The following is a 26,863-nucleotide window of genomic DNA, read 5'->3' on the forward strand; positions in this document are numbered from 1 at the left end:
CCCAAGGTAAGTGCCACCCCATGGGAGGCTGCACCCCAACCCCCTCCTTCATCCCAACACTCTGCCCCAGCCTGGAGCCCTCTCCTAAACCCACATTCCCTCCCAGAGCTTGCACCCCTCACCCCGTGCTGCACCTCAACTCCTTGGCCCCAGCCCAGAGACTGCACCCCCTCCTGAACCCTAACCCTCTACCCCAACCTGCTGAAAGTGAGTGAGGGTGGGGGAGAGCGAGCGATGGTGAGCAGGGGGATGGAGTGAGCAGGGGAAGGGGTGGGGTAGATCCTGGGTTGCCTTTAAATTCAAAAAGTGATCTTGGGCATAAAAAGTTTGGAGACCACTGCTGTACAAGGATGGAGATGGATCTTTAATCTTCATCCACTCTCTATTTGGAGGCAGCCTTTCAACATGGAACGTGGTAGCATCAGATGTCTGGGTTATAGAAACAAGGTTATACCTCCTACAATTCTAGCCCGATCGCCCACTCCCTTCTCTGTCTCTGTTCAGAGACTCTTTCAAAGAGACTATTTCAGCAGGAAGTGGAATTGCTTTTCTCTGGCAGCAGTAAAGGAAGTACTGCTTCAGTACAGAGGGAAGGGGTTTTATTCCAGTTGTTTTCTAATCCTCAAGAAAAAAGGATGCTGCCCTGTCTTGGAGCTGAGGGCATTTAATGCCTTAATTTGGTGCATCAGGTTCAGAGTGGTAACTCTAGCCTTCATAATTCCTTCATTAGAGCCACAGGACTGGTTTGTGGCTCTTGACCTGCATGTTTGCTTTCATATCGCCATACACACTGTGCATAAAGTACTTAAGGTTTCAAGAAGGATAAAACCACTATCAGTTTAGGGTCTGATTCTTGAGTTTGTCTGCATTCACAAGGGTTTCCAACAAATGCCTAGTAGTGGTGGTTGCTTGCCTCAGAAAACAAGGAATAACTAGCTGATCCAAGGAAAATCATCACAACCCAGTTACAAATCCACTTAATGGGCAAGTCCATGAGGCTGGCATTGAACCCTGGATCACAGGAGAGCACTTCCCCCTCCCCCACACAAAAAACCCACTAAACCCCCAAAACATGATCTTTGTTCTGAAGAGTGTGGGTGCTGACTCAGTGCTTCATCTTCAGTCCTGTTTCCAAGATCAACCAAATCTGACAAGACACTCTCAGAAATTGAATAGGTCACAAGGAGTCCCAGGAATAGATTCCAAACAAAGAGCTTAAAGAAGAGCTTTACCCTCTTTCTCCAATTCTGAGACTTCATGGTCATTTGTGGTTATACTGAAGCTTGACCTCATGACTGTGTGGAGTCCTTGGCCCAAGCAGACTATACTTGGATTAGTTATTGAGAGTGCCACTGCTGAAAGCTGCTTTATCGAAGACTGATGACGGCTCTTTGGAGGCCAAAGGCTATTTTGATGCCACTGCATCCAGTGCCACAGACTTCAGCATCTATACTGGCCTGGGGAACACCATGGCATCGTCTCTTCCTCAGTGCCATGGGGCACCATTGACATTTATGACACCGATGGACCTTGGTGTGCCGCCGGAGCTGGAATCTCCATTGATGCCAGAACTACCTTCATAGGCTCCACACCCTGTGGCCCAGAGTGTCTTGATGGTGCTGCCATCAGTGCCTGTGTCTATGGGACCTACTTAGAGTGGATATGTTCCTTCTTGTCAGCTTCTTCTCTGGTGTCAGACAATAGGCAGGGAATGGAAAACTCCCATAATTATTCTTCTAGTAGTTCTCTTCCACTTTTATTTGGTTTTGAATAAGGGATCAAAGTACTCATTGTGAGACACATACTCTTGCGCACCAGGTCCTGGATGTGGGACGTAGTTTAACACCATATCCACCAGGCCCTTATCCATCTGTCAATGTGCCATACTGGGAGGCCTTGGTCTTTCCCTGGCAGAAAGGGTAACAAAAGGCTGGTCTGGATAGTGCTAATACTCTTCCTAAGGCCCTGGCTATGCAGTCTGCCTCTGAACTTCCACCTGCTCAGCCTTATTCCCAGTGTTAGGATGTACCAAACACAGTTTCTTCCTTGGTGGATCTATTGGGAACCACTATGATTTCCTTTTCATCCCCAGTATGCCTCAGTGGGATGACTTTCAGTTTTTTCAGGACTCAGTCTGATTCCTTACAAATCCCAGTGGAGGAGATCCCGGAAACTATGCATAAACTAATGGATATTCAACAATCTGTTTTTTCAGAGAAGGATAGCACTTCTGATGAACGAGGCCATTATGGACCCTGCACAAGTGATCTGGCTGACACCATCTATAGTGCCCCTGCTGCCTACAAAGCAGACAAAATATCAAATGTTGAGAGGAAGGGGCTGAGTTATTTTATAATTATGCAGCACTGTCCTCAGTAGTAGTGATAGCTGCTAATGAAAAGTCATATCTGCAGCTAAATACAATATGTGATCAATGTATGAGTAATGGATTAGATTTGACTTTCACTACAGGGATATAGAACCAATAAGTTTGTATCACTGATTGTATATTGTGTAAGTAATACAAGGCTGTAACACAAGGTCTACAGGCGTTAGGTCTGTAAGATATGTAGCTTGGCCATAGGCCTCAGGGCTGAAACAGGTTGGCATGATTAGTTGACTGAGATCCCTGTACCAGTAAAATATAAAATTACAGTGAAAGATGAAGTGCTGAGGTTCTGGAAGCTGTGCAACAATAGACTGGAGAATGTCTTAGTGTATCAGTTATTCTTCGAGTGATTGCTCATGTGCATTCCAATAGATGTGTGCGCGCGTGCACGATCGCCGGAAATCTTTTCCCGTCGGGTTGGCTGTGGAGACCCCTAGAGTGGGGCCTTCATGGTGGTGTGTATATGTCCCTGCCAACCCGCCAGCTGCTCAATTCCTTCTTACCGCCCATGACGGTCGTTAAAACAGCTCAGTCTCTTGCTTCTGCCAAGTGCCTTACCTAGTGGTTCCCTTATTTCTGTGTAAATAGTTTGATAGTTGTTAGTTGTCGTAGATTAGTTTAGCTTACTTAGAGGGGCTCCCCCTCCCTCCGTTTTACTCTCCCCAGTGCCAGGGCATGCCTCAGTCGCAGGGGTTTAAGGCGTGCAAGACGTGTGCAAAACCTGTGCCAACAAGTGATCTGCACGCTGCTTGTCTCAATTGCCTTGGGGAGGGCCATCAGACAGATAAGTGTTCTATTTGCAGGAACTTCAGACCCAGGACTAAGAGGGAGCGGAACTATCATCTGAAGCACCTCTTGATGGAGTTGGCCCTTCAACCACAGCCTGAGCCGACACCAGCATCCTCGGTGTGCAGCACACCGGCCTCAGTGCGGGATGTCCCAGCACCGAGGAAGAACTTCACCAGGGAGCACTGGGCACCGCTCCATGGTCCGGAAGGCCAGTGCCACGCAGTGGCCCCGTTTACAGTCCCTGGTGCTGCATAAGAAAAAGAAACCAGACGGGATGTTTCCCTGTCAGAAAGATGAGGAGGGATTCCAGTGGGGCGTATCCTCTGGCAGGACATCCTTGATCTGGTCCCCAAGAACCAGCACCATTGACTCCGGCTCCAGTTGCAAAGCCGTTGAGTTCGATGAGAATGGACTCTCCTACCTGGGACGATTTGGAGGAAGAGCTTGATCTCCCCTCCACTCTGGACGCACATGAGGCGGCTCGAGACCTCATTGCCATGACAGTGTAGTACCCGGCCCTGCAGTTGCAGGGCCTGACTTTGCAAACTCAGGCACCACCAGTCGCACCGGCGCCGACTGCGGTGTAATGCCCAGCACCGTGGACGATTACGACACCGCACCAAGGGCGGCACCCATGGTGGCACCACCACTGATTCATCATCGGAGGGGGGAACTCATGATGTTGCGGCGCCAATCTCGATCTCCTTGCTGCTGCTCCCCGGCACTGTCTGGCTCTGCTCCCCCATGGTCAGGTACAGAATACTCGTCAGAGGCAGAATCATCTGTGTCCCGCAACAGCCACTACCGCTCCCCGTCCCAGCACTGATCCCGGCACTGTAGGCCAGCAGAACAACCAGCACCAGCCGTCAGTTGGCCACCCCAGCGGCAGGGCCCAGTGCAATGGCCCTTTTGGACTTTTTGGGCCTACCACCAGGCTCAGGGTCAGGGCTCTAGGACAGTATCGGTGGTATCAGCCCCCTGTGCCCCTCCATCAGCGACATCAATGGCACACTAAACCTCTAGGGCCCCTGAGGACCCAGTATGGGACAGGGCTGTTGAACAGCCACAGACAAGCACAGCCCCTCTTCCACTGACGTTGGTGGCACCTGAACCTCCAGTCACAGGGAGCTCCACGGTACCTGACCCAACCTCCAGAGAACCTGAGGGGCAGGAAGACCCCATCTGGGAAACCTTTTCCTCCTTTTTGCCAGACGAGGTGGTGGCGGGCACCTCCACCACTCTGCCACCCTCCTAAGCAGGTCTTGGTGGCCCCTGGTATCCATTGGTGATAGTTTACCTTCTCCTCCAGGCAGAGGAGGTTATGGAGAACTCCGATCTGATGGTGGACATCCTCACTCTCTCGAGGGTCCTTCTACAGTAGCTTTGCCCCTCATAAGGACAATTCAGAACACCACGAAGGTGCTCTGGCAAACCCCAGCCTCTATACCACCAACGGCTAAAGGGGTCGAGAGACGCTACTTTGTGCCGCAGTAGAGCTATGAGCACCTTTTTACCCACCCCCAACTGGGGACTCTGGTGGTTTGATGCAGCAAACCACAAGGAGCAGCAAGGACAACTAGGACCCGCACCTAAGTCACGTGACGTCAAGAGGCTGGATCTCTTTGGCCATAAAGTCTGTTCAACTCGTGGGCTCCAGCTTCGAGTAGCGAATCAGCAGGCAGTGCTTAGCCGATATGCCTTTAATTCCTGGAGCTAGTTGGCTAAGTTCCAGGAATTTATCCCGGCTGACTCTCGCAAGGAGTTTAGTGCGCTCCTGGAGGAGGGTAGAGCGGTATCTAGGACCACCTCCAGGCAGCACTGGACGCAGCGGACTCTGCGGCTTGAACCATGGCCACCGCCATAGCAATGAGGCGCAGTGCGTGGCTCCAGGTTTCGGGTATCCCGCCAGAGGTCCAGAACACCATACAGGACCTCCCCTTTGACAGTGAGGGCCTGTTCGCCCCAGCGCCTCAGAGAAAGCCCTTTAGACCTCAGCCCCTGTCCTGCTTCTACCCGAGGCCTCCTTGATGAGATCCACCTAGGAGGAGGGGCATAAATAATAGGAGGCACCCACCACAGTCCTCCTTGGGCCAAGGCCAGGGTTCAGCCAAACAGCCCCCCAGCTCCAAGCCTAACTTTTGAAGATGCGCCCAAGGACGGCGCATCAGTTGCCATCTTGGATCCTTCTCCCCTCTTTGTGAATCTGCTCTCCCACTTCTACCATGCTTGGTCTCAGATCACATCAGACCGCTGGGTCCTCAGCATGGTAGGGTGGGATATTCTATCCAATTCTGTTCCCTTCTGCCCTCCGACCCCCCCTTTACCTGTCCCTCTTCAGGGACCCCTGTCATGAACAGCTCCTTGTACAAGAGATGCAATCGCTCCTAGCTCTAGGGGCAATAGAGGAGGTTCCTCAGGAATTCAGACAAGGGGTTCTACCCCCACTTTCCTCATTCCCAAGGCCAATGGTGGGCTTTGGCCTATCCTGGACCTACGAGACCTCAAAACATTAATAAAAAAGGTGAAGTTTCACATGGTCTCTCTGGTCACCATCATTCCCTCCCTGGATCCGGGAGACTGGTATGCCGCCCTTGACTTGAAGGACACATACTTTCACATTGCTATTATCCTAGCCCACAGATGCTTTCTCAGATTTGTGGTCAGTGGCCAGCACTACCAGGTCAGGGTGCTCTCATTTGGCCTTTCAGTGGCCCCCCAGGTGTTCACCAAGTGTATGGCGGTAGTGGTGGCCTTTCTCCACAGGCACCAAGTGTAGGTTTTCCCATATTTGGATGACTGGCTCATAAAGGCCGAGGCCCCAGCACATGTGGCGGAGCACGTATCCCTGGCCTGGGCTACATTTCACAGGTTGGGACTTGTATTGAACGAGCCCAAGTCCACATTGATGCCCACACAAAGAATAGAGTTCATCGGCACTCTCTTGGACTCCATGGACACAAGGGTGTACCTTCTGGAACTGCATTTCAAAGGGCTCATGGACGTTATCGAGACCCTACTCCACTTCCCTACAACGGCGGCCAGAAATTGTATGGGACTACTGGGGTACATGGCAGCCTATACATACATGGTACAGCACGCCAGGCTGCGCCTTCGGCCCCTCCAGGTGTGGTTAGCGCAGGTGTACAGACCAGGCAGGGACTCATTGGACTCAATAGTGACCCGCCTGCCTCGGGTTCTCCACTCTACATTGGTGGCTGCAACCACAGCTGGTTTATGTGGGAGTACCCTTTGCAAAATCCCAATCTACGCTCTTCCTGGTCATGGACGCCTTGGCGCTTAGTTGGGGAGCGCATCTGGGAATATCCGAGCCCAGGGCCTCTGTCTCATGCAGAGCTATCACTGCACATCAACGTGAGGGAACTGAGGGCGGTTTGCTTGGCATGCCAAGCGATCCAGGCCCATCTTCAGGGCAGGTGCGTATCAGTGCTCACAGACAATACTGCAGCAATGTTCTATATAAACAAACAGGGTGGTGCTTGCTCCTCTCCCCTCTGTTGGGAATCCCTCGTGCTGTGGGACCTTTTTATTGCCCACTCCATTCACCTGCAGGTGTCGCACCTTCCGGGAGCGCAGAACAAGCTGGCCGACAACCTCGGTATTTTATAAATACAAGGTGCAGCTACGCCCCTATCCTGCGTTCCTGCCTACGGTTGTCTCCCAGTTTCATGTGAACCAGGATATATTTTTACCTGTGTTCTTTCCTAAACCCCATGCCACTAACATGGAGCACATGTTCCATTCTTGAATGTTACACTTGCCTTAGCATTTTACATTGAATGCACAAAGCCGTTTCGTAAGTTACCGCAGCTCTTTATTGCTATCGCTGAAAGAACAAGGGGGCTCCCGATCTCCTCGTACTGCATTTTGCCATGGATCACGTCTTGCATCAGGACTTGCTATGACCTGGCTAAAGTTCCAGCCCCTCTGCTTACGGTGCACTTTATCAGAGGTTAGGTGGCGTCCGCACCATTCCTGGCACAGGTCCCTATCTAGGATATCTGCGAGGCAGCAACCTGGTCTTCAGTTCATACCTTCACTTCCCACTACACCATTACCCAGCAAGTGAGGGATGATGCTGGGTTCGGTAGAGCTGTCCTGCACTTGGCGATTAGGTGAACTCTGACCCCTCCCCCAGGGTAACTGCTTGGAAGTTACCTATTCGAATGCACATGAGCAATCACTCAAAGGAGGAAAAAATGGTTACTTACCTCTCGTAACTGTTCTTAGAGATGTGTTGCTCATGTCCATTCCAAATCCCGCCCGCCTCCCCTCTGTCGGAGTACTCCGGCAAGAAGGAACTGAGCAGGTCGGTGAGGACATATATACACCGCCATAAAGACGCCACTCTAGGGGTCTCCACAGCTGACCCAACAGGTATTGCTAGGGAAAAACTTTCCGGCAATCGTGCATGTGGCGCGTGCACACACCTATCGGAATGGACATGAGCAGCACATCTCGAAGAACAGTAGTTATGAGAGGTAAGTAACCGTTTTATATCCCAATATGATCAGTAGTAACATGTTAGAGAATTTTAGCTTGACCACAAGTTGCAATGGTAACTATTTGATATAAATGTTAATGAGCAAAGAAGGAACTCACGAGGTAGCCTATGAAAATGGGGCACTCCTAAAATGAGTGGTATGTGGAAGTATAGATAAGGAAAAGAGGGTTGGAACCCTTACACATATGTATGAGCCTTTGTAGGCATAAGAGTAACTCAGGATAAGGTGTTGCCCAGCCTCTCTGCTGTGGGGGAACACCTGGGGAGATGCTAGCATGACAACTACAGGTGAGGATAGTAATGACTAATGAGGAAGATAATGACTCATACTTGGGGTCCCCTAGCAGGAGATGTGATGGATGCCAGTTGTAGGGCTGAACACCTTTTGGCTTATTCTCTCTCTGCTCCTGTATTTCATTGTTTGTGGGATTGTTTATCTGCTTGGTAGATACGTTAATAAAGGGACTTCTGATAAATTCCAGTTTCTCATGTACTTCTAGGGTCTCTCATTTTAATGACATTGATGATAATACTCCGGATGCGGTAGCCTTCAGGAGACCAAACCTTTATTGATCACTGTGGTCTCAGATTGATTAATCAGTATATCAACCCATCATACACATCAGAATAAAAGACTGTGATCCTAAAAGATGGTTTATTTGGTCACTAGTTTGCAATGCTGTATTAAAAATTACCAGGCCTGATGGGCAAGTATGACTTCCTGAATTGAATTGAAAAATTCATGTGTTTTATGAACAAGCTACTAGCAGATGCAAAGGGAAGACAAGGCCATCTAATTGCCAAGACCAGCTTCTCAGCTGGGCTGGATGTGTTGCATACAGTATCTTACTCGGTGACTAGAGGTGTAGTTGGGAAGAGTTTGTGGCTGCAAGGATGGGGCTTAACCTGCAGGTGCAATTTACAGTCGAGGACTTGCCCTTTTGAAGGATCAGTGTTGTTCAGCTCCAAAACTTATGAAACCCTTCACACACTGAAGCACTCCAAGGCAACTTATATCCCTCAGGGTCTTCACTTTAGTCCCTAAAAGAAAGCACATCAGACCACAATTATACATCTCATAAAGATCAGCTCCATCATCTTCCTGTCACCAAAGACTAGCTGACCCTTCTAGAAACACATCTCTCCAGTTTCCAGAGGACACAGACAACCTTTGCAGCTCACTCATTGCAGTCTTCATCCCAGCAAAACATAATATAGAACCCACAATGTTCTGTATCTACGTTTGTTTTGATAGGACTGTCAGAAGGTTCAAACTTACTCCCATTGATCCAGAACCATTGAGTTTCTTTTGGGGACCATCTAGCCCTTGTCAGGCACACATGTTCCTGTGTCGCCTCAGACCAGTGAGTTATGGATATGATTACAACAGAATACTTTGTCCAGGTTCATGTTGTGCCTGCTCCCAACCCTCTTTCCCAATCTCTCTTCAAGGGTCTGTTTTATGAGGATCTGCTACATCAAGAGGTCCTCTTGCTTCTTTTAGAGTGAAAGAAAGGATCTTACCTCAATACCTAAGGAGGGGATTCTACAGCAAGTACTTTGTCATCCCAAAAAAGAAAAGGGGGATGACAGTCCATCTTGGACTTGATGCTTAACATGTTCATAGATTGAAAATCAAGTTCAGGATGATTATGCTTGCTTTGATGATTATCTCCCTGGATCCAGGGGACTGACTTGCATCTCTTGACCTCCAAAATGCATGCTTCCATATATCTGTTCCATCATACATGAAGTACCTAAGGGTTGGTGGCAGGTCATGAACATTTTCAGTATTGAGTTGCTACCTTTGGACTATTGATTGCATTGAGGGCATTCACCAAGGTGTTAACAGTTACGATGCATCTGGTCTTGAAAGTCAGCATGCAGAAGTCCAACCTAACTACTGCTCAAAGATTCCAGTGTTGGATTTCAACAAGTCCACAGCCTTTCTGCCTGTGGATGGGTTTGAGAACCTGAATATCTTAGCACAATTGGAATCTAACCCAGAGACCACAGTGAGGATTTCTCACATTTAGGCACATGGCTTTGTGCTCTTTGTTGTGCCACATGCTAGACTATGCCTTTGGATGCATGTAGGTCTGGCTGAGGTCAGTATATGCCCCCACCAAGCATCATGTGGATACGTCCCTCTCTGTTCTCCAATAACACAGTTCTCCTTGAAATGGTAGACCCCAAAAAGTCTGCAAAGAGGAGTCTCCTTTGCACCTCTCCCTCCCATCCAAGAATCAAGTGATCATGCTCTTGGGGTGGGGAATTAACATGAAAGGTCTGCAAGTGCAGGGCCTTCGAACTGCATGAGACGCAGATGCATTTCAATCTGTGGGAACTCAGAGCAGTGCACAAAGCTTCTTGAGTTTTTTCCATCACTTGTTCTATACTAATAACAATGGACAATATGCATACCATGGTCTGTGCCAACCTGCAGCACTGGGTGAGATTTTCCCCCCTAAGTTAAGAAGCAATCCAACTATGGAGCTAGTGCATCAGATACCAAATCTCCCTTTTGATAGTATGCATACTGGCCTGTAGGACAGTGTAGCAGACCAGTTGAGCAGGCTCTTCTTTTCCAGTCACAGGTATGAGATCAAACTCCATTCTCCAGGACATCTCCTTAGAGTGGGCTACTCTTGAGTGGACCTGAGGGAGAGTCTGAGTTCAGAATTCCTGTCTGATGCTTTCTTAATCATGTGATCATCTCTGATGTATACTTACTCACTGGTCCCACTGATTTCTAGAGTGTTCTTCAAGATTATACAGGACTCTGCCAAGCTGATATGAATCGCTTCCGCGTGGTCCAGACAGTTTGATTCCCAGATGTTGTGAACCTTTTGGTTTCCCAGCCAAAGACCTTGCCTGTGTTCTTAGATGTACGGTGTCAGAGTGAAGGGATCTCAAATTCCTTCCTCTCACAGCTCATCTGCTGCAGTTGTGCTCTTCTCCTGTCTGGAATTTTCTAGTGAACAGCAGAAAGGACTACCAGACACACTTAACCTTGCAAAGTGGAGCAAGCTTTTCTTGATGGTGTCATCTGAAACCCTAACTTGACAAGAAGTTTTGTTACCAGAAATCTGAAATTATCTGCTGAACTGTATTCCATATTCTTAGCTGTTTTTTTCACAAGTAAAATCAAATAAAAGTACAGGTACACAGGATTAGACAGTTGTTAAACTGAGACTACTTCATTACATTGGTGCATTGAGGTAAGTGATTCATTAGAAGTGTCATGTACTGTGATGGAGATAGGTATAGTATCCTGATCTGACTCAATCTTCTGGTTTAACCATTGAAGAATCTGTACCAAAGTGGAAGATTGGAGGGTAGGGAGTTGTGTATCTTAATCCACAAATGTAGAAGTGCAGTGTGGAAGAATACTCCAAGGCCTTAATTCCTTCCACTTGTATATATGTCACTGTGTAGTACCAAGAAGGAATACCAACAGAAAAGGTAGCTTTTCACTTTTGTTGTCTTGTGAACTGTAATAATTGCTTGATAGATTAATAGACTCTAGGACTGGAAGGGACCTCGAGAGGTCATCGAGTCCAGTCCCCTGCTCTCATGGCAGGAACAAATACTGTCTAGACCATCCCTGATAGACATTTATCTAACCTACTCTTAAATATCTACAGAGATGGAGATTCCACAACCTCCCTAGGCAGTTTATTCCAATGTTTAACCACCCTGACAGTTAGGAACTTTTTCCTAATGTCCAACCTAAACTTCCCTTGCTGCAGTTTAAGCCCATTGCTTCTTGTTCTATCCTTAGAGGCTAAGATGAACAAGTTTTCTCCCGGAATAGCTTTTATATAAATTTGCTTGTACGTAAAGAGTAGCGTACTGAAAAGGACTTGATTCTTGAGACTGTGGGTAAGTCACTTCAAATCACTACACCTAAGGTTTCCCACTTGTAATTTTGGGATCATGATGTTTATTCTCCTTTCTAAAAAGTTTTTTGAAGTCTGTGGATGCAAAATAATAGTGTAAACTAAGGTGCTAAATTGCCATTATTTTGTATTGTAGGTTTTCAGGAAGGAAGCTATTCAGGAAGTCTTGGCACACGAAGAGGTGTTCCAGGTGGTTTCAGAGGTGGCCGTGGAGGATTTGGACAAAGTCAAAGTAAGTTGTATGTCATCCAGATTTTTGTATTCATCATGGAGCAAAAATTCAATTCAATTACTACTTGAGTAGACAGAGGGCTTTCCCAAAAGATTTAAGGAATAAATGAAGGTACAAGTTAATGAAATGGTCTTTGTGCTTCAGAAATATACAGAAACTAAAAATGTACATGAACAGGTTCACTTCTGGTATTGCGGAGTGGGAGTTTTTTAGGAATAATATAGTTTTATAAATGATAACTTGATGGTATTGCCACTTTTTTTAGTTCATTGAGTTGAAATTGCTAATTCAGGCTTGAACACTTACGCTTTGTATAATTACTTTCTGATTACTTTGGGTATGAATTACTACAGATACTGAAAATGAGCAACGAGGACAACAATCTGGTAACGTCTTTATCTCTAGGAGAGGAGGGTTTGGAGGTCCTACAGGTAAGCTTATACTTTCTGTAAAGTATTTAAATCTTTTTTTGTGACTTATTTGGCGCTGCTTGCTCCTCGGCTCATTCTCTTCCTCTTCACTAACCCTAAACGTTCTTTAGCCTACAGTTGTATTAACTTAGGTTTCTTCTGTGTTTGAGTGTAGAGATAAACTAACAGACATGGGAGGGGTCTGCAAAGCTTTTAGCCTTGCCTCTTTTCAAAGAGAAAAGCAGGGTGTCTGCAACTGTGGTATCACATGCAGAAGCCAGGTTATAGAATTATTTTGTTGCTACTGACATTGGATATGTATACTCCCAGCCCTGCTGGTTTCTATTTACTAGAATACATGAATCACTCATTGGAATGATGATGTCCTCTACCCCCAAAAAAGCAGGCTGGATTCCTTTAACTACTCAACACTTTCTAAAGATTGAAACAGCACCTTCCTGATCACTGGTTTAGAATTAGTACTTTAAATTTATGGGTCCTCCGAGAATCAGTGTTTCAGGCCTTTAAATTGTAGGTGGCAACTAGCTTAGTCAGTTTTTCAGAATGTTTGTTCAGCAGGGTGTAGCAATTGGTTGTGGTGGTGGTGGATATCTGAGCTGGTGGTCTGATTCTTTATCATCAGACAGTAGAACTATTAGCATTGCTGTTGAGTAGGGCTGTCAAACAATTAAAAAAATTGCGAGATTAAAAAAAATCACGATTAATTGCACTGTTAAACAATAATAGAATACCATTTATTTAAATATTTTTGGGTGTTTTTGTACATTTTCAAATACCGTATATACCTGATCATAAGCTGGTTCGTTTATAAACCGACCCTGCCAAGGTGGATAAGTAAAAACAGAAAATTTGTATAACTCATTCATAAGCCGACCCTATAATTCAGGGGTCAGCAAACTTTGGCTCCCGGGCCATCAGAATAAGCTGCTGGTAGGCCGAGATGGTTTGTTTACCTCGAGCGTCCGCAGGCACAGAGGTAAACCTAAGTAAACAAAGTATCCCAGCGTGCCAGTTGCTTACCCTGACAGGCCCTTTGACAGAAGCGTAGAGAATCTGGCCCCACCTCTTCCCTTTTGTCTCTGTTGGTTGTGCTGCCTCTCCTTGCTCCCTCTGTTGGGGGAGGCGCTATGTCCCATCTCTCCCTCTCTATACCTGTTCATAAGCTGACCCTCTTCTCTGGTGCTTCCCTTTTTTATTAAAAAAAATTTGGCTTATGAACGAGTATATACGGTATATTGATTTAAATTGCAACACAGGATACAAAGTGTACAGCGGTCACTTTTTATATTTATTACAAATATTTGCACTGTAACAAGATAAAAAGTCAAAGCATGAAGGGGCATACGAATATGTGGCATATCTGGCATGTAAATACCTTGGAACGCTGGCTACAAAAGTGTCATGTGAACTCCTGTTCTCACTTTCAGATGACATTATAAATAAGAAGCGGGCAGCATTATCTCACATAAATATAAACAAACTTGTTTGTCTTAGCAGTTGGCTGAATAAGTAGGACTGAGTGGACTTGTAGGCTCTGCAGTTTTACATTGTTTTATTTTTGAGTACAGTTACGTAACACAAAACTTACATTTGTAAGTTGCACTTTCATGAGAGATTGCACTACAGTACTTGTATGAGGTGAATTGAAAAACACTATTTCTTTTATCTTCCTTATAGTGCAGATATTTATAATAAATATAAAGTAAGCACTGTATGCTTTGTATTCTGTGTTGTAATAGAAATCAATATATTTGAAAAGCACAAAAATCTCCAAAAATATGTATAATAAATTTCAGTTGGTATTCTATTATGTTTAACAGTGTGATTAAAACTGCGATTAATTGCGATTAATTTTTTAATCAAATTAATTTTTGAGTTACTAGCTTGAGTTAACTGTGATTTATTGGCAGCCATAGCCCTTAGCTACTGTTCTAGGGCTGAACTTCACAGGTTTGATGTCTGTGGCCTACAAACTTTTTTTTTCCTCTTCAGTCCCTACATTCTTTTTCTGAAAGATTTTCTCCCCCACTCCCATCTTGAATTAGCTATTTTTGGTAATTTGCCTATGTTCGTGTTGATTCTCTTGGAAGTGTTGTAGATCCCTGTGTCTTCGTATATTCCTGTTACAGAATTTGAAGCCTCAGGTGTGAGATTTAAAAGCTGATTGGTAGGCTAATTGTTTAAAACCTGTAGACAAACTTGAAGGGAACAAAACCAAAGGCCTTGTAGATGAGCAGGTCAGCAATGAAACAGGACAAACCAGTCTCCCTGCTGAAATTAGGTTTCAAGTCCTCATCTGATAAGCTACTTTAAAGATTCAGCTTTATAACCTGAAGGATTGCGTATCCTTGTATGATTGGTCCTTGCCAGCCCAAACAAACTGCCATTTTTCATTTTCATTTACAGAATGAAAAATGCACTGCTTGAAGGCTTGCATATCCAGTGGCTTAATATATTCATAGGATCATAGTATCAATGCATGTTTTGATAAACAAAGATCTGACAATATTAGGAAGTGGCAAGAAATACTTAAAATATTGCTTGACACAGTCAAAATTTTAGTCCTTCCACAGCCACCATGGAGTGCTGGAGAGCAACAATTGTGATGTTTACTTGAGCATCCTTAAGCTACTTGCCAGACCTAATACAACTTTTGCCCATCATATCAGTGACGCCAAGAGAATCAAGTACTTGAGCAAGACAATTACTGATGAACTAAGTCTCTTAACATCAGATACTTGGAGACACATACTTATTAGTTGCAAAGAGGTTCCGTTTTCTTTTTACTGTCATTGCAGATGCAACCATGGATATTAGCCATGTTGATCAAATAGCCATTTTGCTTAACTTTGTTAATATTGATCGAATCAAAAGAAAAGTGGATATAAAAGAGCACTTTGTAGCAGTAAGTGAGGCAGATGCTGAATCCTTGTTTGATCAGCTAACTGTTTTATTCTGCAAGTATAGATTAAACCCCAAATACATGTCTGGCCAGGGATGTCATGGCTAGTGTTATGGCCAGAGCTCATGGGGGATTGCAAGCAAATATGAGAGAATATCTTTCAGGCAAGGGAGATAGTGTATGCACCATATAACCATTGCCCAGACATCAGATTATCCTAGTTTTGATTCATGCTGGTGAATGTAAAGCCAGTATAGACCTGAAGGTTTTCTTCACAGCTTTGCAGGAAATATATAAATATTTCAGACTCTATCAATGGGCAAAAACTAATGAAGTCTAAAATCGTCTTTATCTTCAAACTCTTACTCGAGAGTACGGTTTTGTAAAGAGTAAAGGAACTTGATGTACTTCAGGCCTCTAAAGAAGTTGACAGGATTGATGCAGCAGAATAAATTGAACAGGCTTCTGAAGAACAAAGACCACCTTTTGTTGTACAGACAAAACTACACAGGATCTTTTCGGGGGCAAGACAAAGATGCCACATTTATTATGATAATTAATACGTTGATCCTTATACACACACATTATACCTAATACCTACACACACACCCTCCCCCCCATCAGATGTTGTGTAGCTGCTGCATAGTTACCAGTCCTGAATATAGCTTGAATTTGTGGCTTGATTTTGCAGCTTGGGTTCATAGCTTGTGGCAGCTAACTGGCCAGGAAAGCTGGGCACAAGGACAAGCTGGGTCTCTGTTGGGCATGCACCGATGCCCTTCCATGTTGGCAACAGAATGTTACCCTCCAAAATCTTCCATCTCACCCATCCTTTTTGTAGGCTTTAGTTTGAATCCAGAAGCTATAGGTCTTGCTGTGTCACGCTGCCTCTGGGTTTGGTGATTGATCACTCGTCAATTGCAGGCGTGACTTTCAGCCTGGGACTTGGCTTTGATCTTCCTTCTATTGTACCTTTTCTTTTTAGGGTGGACTCTTTTTACTTTGTTAGGGCTCTTGTCTGCATCTTCAGCTGGTGGTGTTTGAACTCTATTTCATCAGGTATCAGAGGGGTAGCCGTGTTAGTCTGGTTCTGTAGAAGCAGCAAAGAATCCTGTGGCACCTTATAGACTAACAGACGTCTGTTAGTCTATAAGGTGCCACAGGATTCTTTGCCATTTCATCAGGACAGGCTGGGGCTGGAGGTTGATTCCATCATCCATACATACCTCATTCACACATCTAAACTAAACTAATAAGGTTACAGCAGGATTTGCAAAAATGAAGGTTGGAGGCAGCTTTTACAAAATGGAGTGAGCGTTTTAAAATGGGGTTTGAATTACAATATGGCAAACAGTGAACAGAAGTTACAATATAGACAAGTGTAATGAAATGGTGAACAGAAGTTACATTGATAAAGTGAACAATTAAAAACAATTTCATTCATCAGTTCTACACTTTACATCTAAAGTACTCGGCAAGACTAAATGGGCAACGCAAATGAAAGCCGCTGAGGCAATGATAGTAAATTTTCAGAGTATAGTTGAATGCCTAGAAGATTAAAACTGTCACTCAATGCAGGAGGAGTGAGGACACACCTTGAGCAAAAAGCAAACTGTCCTTGTTGGATTTGATCTTCCTCAATCTGTTATGGCATGGGAGCTTAGTTATCAGGACTGCAGTCTCTGGAATCCTTCAGTCAAAGAAAATTTACCTTTTTCCAAGTCCTACAGATATTTGAGAACATGGTGAATGATTTCAGCAAACTCAGATCTGAAGGAAATTGTAAAAGAATCTCAGAACAGTGGGAAGCAATGGGTTTTGAAAATGCAGTCTATCCAAGCCACAGGAATAGACATGTATGCTGCAAGGATGACAAAATTTCACATGATTCTGTGTTAAGTCAAGCATAACCATCAAAGGCAAATACTTCAAGGTTTTGGCAATATGATTGGGGAACTAACATTTGAATGTGAGGGATTTCAACAGGTAGCTACGCTATTTGGTTCCTCCATCCCTGGCGACTTCAAAATATAGCTTTAGAAGAGTCAAAGGAGGAAATTCTTAAACTCATGGGAAAATAGTCATATTTTTCTTTAGATTTGGTTCATGAGTCTTTCAAAATGTCTTACTTTGCAAATGCCGTGGAGGTGTTTAGTTTGTCATTTGGAGTCCAAAGCTACTTGAATTTCATAATGTCAAGTTTTCTTGATGCTTTTCTGGAAATGTGTTGACTCTCACCAATGCATTCAGCACAGTGTCAGACACAGCTGAGTGACCTTGCTTTCCTTGCACCTGAGAAAGATGAGACGGCAAGATTGGAGCGGAACAGTATCATAGAACAATTTGCCAAGAAAAAGCGTCACTATGATGCGAGATTCCAATAATTGGAAATACACAAGCCAGAGTTCGGGTGAGATTTGATTATTTATTTAAGTGCTCTGTGAGCTGTTAAAATTTATTGCCAGCTGATGAAGCTGTTCAGAGAACTGGGACTGTCTTGCTAACTCCCTGGTGTCTTGCCTCCACTTGAAGCATGCGGTTCTTCTGTCCCGCTCTTTTTTTCCATTACACTTCTAATTTTTATCCCTCTTCATGGTGCCCGACCAATAAGGAGGCGAGTTTTGGAGGACAGAAGCTTGTAGAAAACCTATGTTCTAGGAGAAAACGCAGCAGAGTACCAGTCCCGCCATTAAGGGAGGAGAATATATCATTTTGTGGTACAGGTGTGCTACTTCAGTAAGGATTTTAAGCTTAGAGCTTTATGAGGAAGTGGTTTCAAACGTGAGTGTTCATGGTCAGCCCTGCTCTCCTCCCCTCTCTACGTATCACCTCTATTTCTATACATATGATAAAAATAAAAAGGCATTCCTCTGTGTCTTCAAGGAGCAAGTCATAGACTGCAAGAGCAACAAAGCTGTAGCTGTTGCAGAAGCAGCAGAGACTTAGCAACTGTGAGGTGGATAGCCCTGTAGGTTAGGGGAGTTTCTATCACGTTTGAAGTGATTAGTTCACGTTTTCAAGAAGAGGCTTTGGTGTACCATGACACACACACCATCAGCATCCTAGGATGGAAACAGGAAGAGAAAAGGAAAGAAAAATAAAAAAACAATTTTTTTTCCCCACACTCAGTTAGGCTGCTCCATTCCTGTGCACCCCACCGCACCCCCTTTTAACAGAACTTTATTTCAAAGTTTTCAAGCTTTCCACATCAAATTAAAAATCCCTATTGGACAAATTGGCTCTCAAAATGAACGGTCTTCCCATAGATTTAAGTTCCTTTCTGTCATCCATCTTGTTGCCCTCCTTCATTTGGTCTAGGTAAAAGCTAGTGAAGAACAGCATTGCAAGCCTCATTTCACCAGAAACAATTATTCCTTTTTCTGAGGACATTTTGGGGTTTTCAGTTAAGACTTATCCTAGGGGAAAGAGAGCAGACAAGTTTAGCCGAATACTAGTTCTGCCCAGGCTGACTGTGTGCAAGAGTCATTTCTGCATTGAGGCCCGGCCTTTCTGATTTGTCAGCATTTTTCATTGTCCTACAACAAAGGCTGTCCCCATGTGTCTGTGCCACCAATCCAACCTGCAACTTTGCGAACCCATTTTCAATTCCAGGTTATGCCCTTTGACTTCTGTTTTTCTTCACCAGTGCAGTGGTGTATCTGATGGCCAGTTTACGATGGGTCAGAAATTACTTGTTGATAATTCATTTGTACCAGATAATATCTGTACATCCTGACCCATATATCTGGTTGTCTTCTGTTTTCAGGAGCTCCTTGGTGCCCTCTCAATTGGCCCACCTCTTAGATTTTTCCTGGTTCTAGTCTAGTTGCCAAAGAAAAGATTTTACAAGGATCTCTGAGTATTTGTCCTCCAGGGACTCTAGTTACTTTGCATGACAGTGACTGGATTTGGAAACTGTTGTCTGATAGTTATACACCTTTGCTTAAATATATACCACAGTCTCTCATTCCTCTTGTTTCAAATTTTCTAAAAGGACTAGTTCATGTATATCCTCTGCATTTGGGAGTGTCTCCTGCCCTGTAGCTTTAATGTAATTCTGATGGGCCTTATAGAACCAGCCTTTGAACCCTTTCCAGTTTTCCAACATCCTTTTAGAAGCATGGACACCAGAACTGGATACAGTATTCAGTAATGGTTCTGCTATTCAGAGCGAATGACACCTCTCTACTCCTCTGATATTCCTTGCTTATACAACCAAGGATTGTGTTTGCCTTCTTAGCTACAGCATTTCAATGAGAGCTCATGTTCAGTTTATCTTTCTTGGCTGGAATCCTTTTCTGTGTCTCTGCATTCCAGGATACTCTTTACCATCTTGCATGTGTGGCTATATTCTTTGTTCCTAGATGTATGACCTTGTATTTGGTTGTGTTAAAAAGCCTGATATTTTGATGAATCCATCTCACCAAGCAGTCCAGGTTGGCCTGTATAACTGACCTGTCCCTATCATTAATTTGCAGATGACAAAAATTGGTAAAATGGTAAATCCTACCCACAATGATTTTATATTTTCTTTCACATCATTGATAAAGATATAGATTGACTTTGGGCCAGGAATGGCTCCCATGGGACTCCACTAGAAACACCACCATTGATTGAGAATTCCCCACTTTTATGATTACTTTTTGGAAACTATTGTTTAACCAGTTTTTAACCTATTTAATATGGGCTATATTGACTTTATAGAGTTATAATTTTTATCAGAATGTCATGCAGAAGAACTAAATGAAAGTATATTATGTCGAGAGTTAGTTGATAAAGTTAAGCTTGTGATCTCATTTAAAAAAAAACAGGTTTGACAAGACCTATTTTTCCATAAAACTATGTTGATTGACATTTATTATGCTGCCATCCTTTAATTCTTTACTGATTGTGTCCATACGAGCCTTTGCCTGGTATAGAAGTGAGGCTAAGGTTATGTCTACACTGAAGTTTAACATCTGCGGCTGGCCCAGGTCAGCTGACTCAAGCTTGCCAGGCTTAGGCTAAGGCACTTTTTAGTTGCGGTGTAGATGTTTGGGCTCCGTCTGCAGCTCAACTTCTGGGACCCTTCCACCTCACAGGGTCCTAGAACCAGGTGCCAGCCTGAGCCTGAACGTCTACACCACAGTTAAACAGCACCTTAGCCTAAGTTGGGCAAGCCTGAGTTAGCTGACATGGGCCAGCCACAGGTGTCAAATTGCAGTTTAGACATACCCTAACTGGCTTATAGTTAACCTGGGCTTACCCTTTTGACATTTGCTTTTATCCAGTGCTCTGTAACTTCCACAATGTTCAAGGATTTGTTAAAAACCAATATTATTGGTTCAGAGAACTGACTGATTCTTTTAATGCTCTTGGATGTAAATTACTGTCTTTTAAAAAATGTTTAATTGCTGTTTAACATTCTCCCTGGTCACTGATGGAATAGGTAGTATTCATTTCCCCCTATAAAATACTAATTTGTTATCCTTCTTTCCAAATACAGAACAGATATATGAATTTAATATTTTCTTTTATTTATCATGATAGATGATTTTACCATCTTTATCTAGTATCAGACCTATACCATTGCTAGAATTTGGTTGTTACTGATGTATTTAAAGAATTCCTCCTCCTTAAATATACTAGCAGTACCTTTTTCATTGATACCTTTAGTTTCCCTTACCAATTGTCTGCATATCCTAACTGCTGATTTGTACTCACTGGTATCAGCTTCCCATTTTACCATGTATTATAATTTTTTGATTTATTATTGCTGCTTTTGCTTCCCCTCTTGACTAGACTAGTCATTTTACCCAAAGGTGGCTGGTTTTGTGATTATTTTGGAATTGTTTTTAGGCACTGAAAGCATACTTAAACAATTCCCAATTACTATTCATGCCTTTTGTTTTATTTTTTTTGTCCCATTCAGATTTGCACATGATTGTTTTCAGCTTTGAGAAATCTGTGTTTTTAAAGTACAAGTAATTATTCCTGGGTAGGACTATATTCTGTTTGCACATAAATAGATCATGATCACTTGTATGTAGGCAACAATCAATTTTGATTCCCGTGATCAATTTCTCTCTTTCTCAATCAGGTTTAGTATAGAATTACCACAAGATGGTGTCAATACTCTTGTGTTAGAAAGTTACCTATAATTTTTAGGTTTCAGAGTAGCAGCTGTGTTAGTCTGTATCCACAGAAAGAACAAGGAGTACTTGTGGCACCTTAGAGACAACAAATTTATTTAAGCATAAGCTTTCGTGGGCTACAGCCCACTTCATCGGATGCATGCAGTGGAAAATACAGTAGGAATACACACGCGCGCGCACCCTCCCCCCCCCAAAGAAACAATGGGTGTTACCATACACACTCTAGCAAGAGTGATCAGTTAAGGTAAGCTATTACCAATGGGGGAGAGAGACTTTTTGTAGCGGTAATCAAAATGGTCCATTTGCAGCAGTTGACAAGAAGCTGTCAGGAACAGTGTGTGTGTGGGGAATAAACATGAGGTACGTCTACACTACGGGACTATTCCGAATTTGCATAAACCGGTTTTGTAAAACAGATTTTATAAAAAATGTGCGGTGTGCCTAAACACATTAAAAATTATGGTGTCGGTGGTGTGTCGCCCCCGTCTCGATTTCTGGAGCATTTCTGGAGACTGTAGTGGTGGTAGCCTCCCCAGCCCCCCCCCGCTCCCCCCCCCCCTCCCCCGCCGTTGAGATCCCCCGAGATGATGGGGCAAAAAAAATGGGGGCAAAGTGGTTGGTTCTGGGTGTCTCCCCTCCTCCCTCCTCTCTCCCCTGACAGACAGACGCCGCTTTCGCGCCCTTTGCGAACCTTTGCATGACAGCGCAGCAGGCACAGCAGCATGGTGGACTGCTCAGCTCCATACCGCAATAATCGATGTTTTAAACACCTCGCACTCGTGTGCAGTATATGAACCAGGACCAGGGAACCGCGCGGAAAGCGCGATACGGCGGCGACGCGATGACGATGACAGTGATGAGGACACAGACACAGAATCAACCGGCAAACGCGGATGGAGATGATGGTAATGGGGGGATTTCCATCCATTGAATCCATTTTTTGCCATTGGAAACAAGCACTGACTGGTGGGACATGGTGTGACCGCATTGGCAGATGGCTGCAGTGCTTCCCAGTGGCTCATGGAACTTTGGCACTTTTTCATGGACTTGTGGACAACTTGCCCCTGCCCTGAAACGCCATAATACCAAGATGAGAAGAGCAGAGAGTAGAGAGAGAAGCTGTGGCGATAGCTGACAGCCTAAGCAACAGACAGCTACCGGTCAGTCGGGAATCAATTTGGGTTGGAGTTGGAAAATGGGGGCTGGCTGGGGGCTGCTGTGACTAATCACTTGCTGCCTGCTGCTAGCTGCTGCTCTGGGAAAGGCTGAGGCCATAGTGTGGATGTGGGCTGGGATGCCCTAACTGTGGGGGATGGGGGGGGAGATGGATGAATGGAACCCCCATCCCTATCTTGGCACACCCACAGCACCAGGGCACCGGGTAACCGGAAGGGGTTGCTGCAACTGGTGGTGGTGCTGGGAGCAACACAAACGCGCAAACATCCACGGGGATGGAGGGCCAGGAGGGTTCATGATTCATGATGCCTGTCTACTGTTTAGCAGCAAGCCGCGGCAGAGCACAAGAAACTTACTTCCCACAGTGGGAAATGGTTGAAATGCCTGTCGTTATGCCTGTCTACCCCCCTGGGACCACCCTCTGATGCCATCATGATGCCATACCAGCAGCCTGGAGGCAGCAGGGGAGCAGTGTCAGGATCTGTTTCATGTAAGGAAATGTGCATGGCAGAATGTGGTGGGTGGGCTGTTGTGCGGCTTAATTAAAGCCTCAGCCGCAGCCTACGCTAGCAAGACCCCAGTCCCCTATGTTATTGCTGCTTGCCTATTTCTCTGTGCTCTCTTCTCCAGATATCTCCACTGTCTCTGGGAGTGGGGGGGCGCGGCAAAGAGGCTGACCTGCAGCGCTGCACCTGGCATTAGAGGAGCACACCAGAGACACCAGGGAGAAGAGAAGAGCACAAGCGAAACGAGCTTCAGAAGCTTTGAGCTGTGAGTGTCACTTCATCACTGCTGTGTTTGTTGCCCTGTTTGTTGATGTTGTCCCTGCCCTTTGATTGACTGTCCCCCCTCCCCTTCGCTCCTCCCTTACTTTCCTTAATAAAAGCACTCATTTTTTCTTTATTTTTTTTTAATTATTTTTATTTTAAAAAAATTTTTTAAAAGGAGGGGAGGAAGGAGGGATGGAGGAGGAAGAGAGGAAAGGAGAGGGGGTGAAGAAAAAAGAGAAAATTGTCATCCATCCGGGGGGGCTGGGGGGGCGGTGGAGGGTGGTGGGTGAGAGGGGTGCCTGCCTTACAGGAGGCGACGGGAGGGTGGGTGAGGGGGGGGGGCGTTGGGAGGGGGAGGGTGGTTATACAGGGCTGCAGCGGCACTGGAGCATCCTGCTGCCCTCACTGCCACGCACCAGAGGAGCATGTCATCCACCTCTGTTGCATCCACCAGCGCCCATCTGATTGTCGCCGCCATACTGCCTTCTTGCTGCCCTCTCACTGCTTTTCCTCTCTGTCTTCTCACACCCCTCCTCTCCTCACGTTCACTGGCCTCCTGTCCTTCCACTCATTCCACGTCTTCTCACTCATTCAGATTCATTCATCCTTCATTCTTTCATTCTTCTCTAATATCTCTTTTCTTCTCATCTTCTTGTCTGTTCCTTGTCTTCTTTTTTCTTTTGCTGCTTTGGGATTGAGGCTGCATGAAAATAGTATTTGCTGCTTGGAAGATACATTTTAGATATGAAAATTTACAGAACAATGATTATACTCTTTACTCTTCAACATATTACTTTCACATACATAGCAGAAGATTTTATCTTTCATCATTTTTTCTCTATAGTGCATCTCTGATCTACATTTCTCCAGATCCAGGGTCAGACTTGCATCAGGCAGGTAGAGATCACAGCATGCATGGCCAATCAGGCCAGCACCAGCCCCGGCTCCCCTGCCACCCAGCTGGCTACCCTACTCCCCCCCCCTCTGCTGTCCCTGCTACCCCCCCAGCTCCTGCGCCTCAACCCTCAGCCCGCCCACCCCACAAACAAAGGTGACAGATCATTTCCCACCCTCCCTCCCGCTCCCCCTCCCCGGCAGTTTTTTTTTTCTGCATCCCACCCTGCCAAGTGAAAATTAAAACCACCCATTTTAAATCTTGCATTTTTAACCAGATTGTATCCGAAACCATATCACTTTGCTAAATATAACAACAAGACTAGGCTATCTTGAATTGAATGCACAGCAGTGAGATAGACTATACGCTATGCATGCCAGGCCTGACATTACCCAATGTCCTGATTACTATGCATGGCATGGTATGACCAACACTCACATGCTCTGCATGACTTGGATGCATGCCTTGGTAAAGAGTCCTGGGCTGCCTCGCAACAGAAGCTTGCGTGCCAACTTCATGTCCCTTGAGGATTTCTCTTCAATCCCCCTTTCATGTTAACAAACTTGGAAACTGCCCAAATCACCAGGGGCAATCAATCAAATCAAAAACTTGCTACAATAAAAAGGCCTCACTGTAAAAGTCTATGCTAAAATCAGGTCTCCAAACTCATCCTCCTCTGCCACAAATCTTGCAAAGCAGGCTTGCTGTGGCTGCAGGGCTCCAGGAGGTCTTCTGATCAAAAGCTCCTGGCTGCTGGGGGTGCAGTGGCTGGGTGCTCTTTCTTCCTCTTCCTCTTCTTCTTCCTCTGCTCTTCCCAGTCTGAGAGCTCTCTCTTCTCTTTCCTCTTCTTCTTCCCCTTCCTCTTCCCCTCTGCATAATCCCAAGACATGGCAGACCCCCACTCGCCCCCACAGGCATGGTGCAGCTCAGCATAGCCTTTGCATGCAGCACAGCCTCATTGGAGCATCTTTGTTTTGCCTGCTTTTCTTACCTGCCATCTGCCCTTTTCTCCATTTTGGTTTTCTGCTAGGCTTGTCTCCTTTCATAGCTTTTTTTTTTGCTGTCTTTTTGTTTCTGCTTTGGCCTTTACTGTCTTTGGAACGCTAAATTTCTAGCACTATATTTTTCATTTCAGTTTCAATTCCCTTTTGATTCCTGCTTTTGCTCTCAGGAGATCAGCTTGGTTATGACTTGTGCTGATGAGCTGTGCGCGTGGTCACCTGCTTTGATGACCTGTGTCCTGCTTGGAGCGATGATATGCTGTCGCTGCTGCCTGCGCTGTGCGAGCTTCAAATGAACCTGGAGCCTGTGGCTGTGAGCTCCACGCTGTCGAGTGTGAAATGCTGTCGGAGCGCTTCAGCCCGTTTCCTGATGTTGTGCATAAATCGAGGTCCATTGAGTGATGCCACGTGTCAGTACCCACTGATATCTGTGCTACTCGGATTACGACACATTAACGGGCCACCAATACCGACCTATTCCGAATTAAATATAATACGTAAGCGCGATTCCTCTCTGTGGGCAGGAGTATTTACAAATCGAGCCATTAAAAAATTTAAAATCGATTAGCTAAAAGCAATGGAGAAATAGTTTTACTTTGTGTAATGACCCAGCCACTCCCAGTCTTTATTGAAGCCTAATTTAATGGTGTCCATTTTGCAAATTAATTCCAATTCAGCAGTCTCTCATTGGAGTCTGTTTTTGAAGTTTTTTTGTTGTAATATTGCAACTTTTAGGTCTGTAATCAAGTGACCAGGGAGATTGAAGTGTTCTCCAACTAGTTTTTGAATGTTACAATTCTTGATGTCTGATTTGTGTCCTTTCATTCTTTTACGTAGAGACTGTCCGGTTTGGCCAATGTACATGGCAGGGGGACATTGCTGGCACATGATGGCATATATCACATTGGTAGATGTGCAGGTGAACGAGCCTCTATAGTGTGGCTGATGTGGTTAGGTTCTGCGATGGTGTTCCCTGAATAGATATGTGGACAGAGTTGGCAACGGGCTTTGTTGCAAGGATAGGTTCCTGGGTTACCCTATGCTACCAGCACTCCTAGCTATCATTAAACCATTAAATTAGGCTTGAATAAAGACTGGGAGTGGATGGGTCATCACACAAAATAAAACTATTTCCCCATGTTTATCCTCCCACCCCACCCTACTGTTCTTGACAACTTCTTGTCCATTTGCAGCAGTTGACCATTTTTATTACCACTACAAAAAGTTTTTTTTTCTCTCCTACTGGTAATAGCTCACCTTAACTGATCACTCTTGTTAGTGTGTGTATGGTAACACCCATTGTTTCATGTTCTCTGTGTGTGTGTATCTATATCTTCCTACTGTATTTTCCACCGCATGCATCCAATGAAGTGGGCTGTAGCCCACAAAAGCTTATGCTTAAATAAATTTGTTAGTCTTTAAGGTGCTCCACGTACTCGTGTTCCTATAATTTTTAGGCACTCCAGTGATATTTTAGAAGTGGCAGTATATGCTCCCTAGATTGAAGTCCCTCATGATCATAGAATTATTTCTATATATTCTAGATAGATTTATTTAAGGAGTTTCACATACTGTTCCTATGTGTGATTTGGTGGTCAGTGACAGATCTCCTGCCTATACCCCATCTTGCGATTTATCAGATAGAAGGAACATATTCTAGGGTCTGTCTTTAATCGTCAATAACTAAACCAGGTAATGGCATCCTTGATGCACTACCACC

General features: G+C 44.8%; 1 protein-coding gene across 4 annotated transcripts in view; it reads left to right on the plus strand.

Moving 5' to 3' along the window:
- DDX4 (DEAD-box helicase 4) overlaps positions 1-26,863 on the plus strand; it is a 104,893-nt gene that overhangs the window by 33,750 nt on the left and 44,280 nt on the right. For all 4 annotated transcript variants that reach the window (XM_039543827.1, XM_039543828.1, XM_039543825.1 and 1 more), the window contains exons 7-8: positions 11,739-11,834; positions 12,188-12,265. In XM_039543827.1, the coding sequence (XP_039399761.1) occupies positions 11,739-11,834; positions 12,188-12,265 (174 nt within the window). The remainder of the gene's footprint in view (positions 1-11,738; positions 11,835-12,187; positions 12,266-26,863) is intronic.

This window comes from Mauremys reevesii, linkage group 6 (assembly GCF_016161935.1).
Source record: "Mauremys reevesii isolate NIE-2019 linkage group 6, ASM1616193v1, whole genome shotgun sequence".
In the NCBI taxonomy this organism is placed as follows: Eukaryota; Metazoa; Chordata; order Testudines; family Geoemydidae; genus Mauremys; species Mauremys reevesii.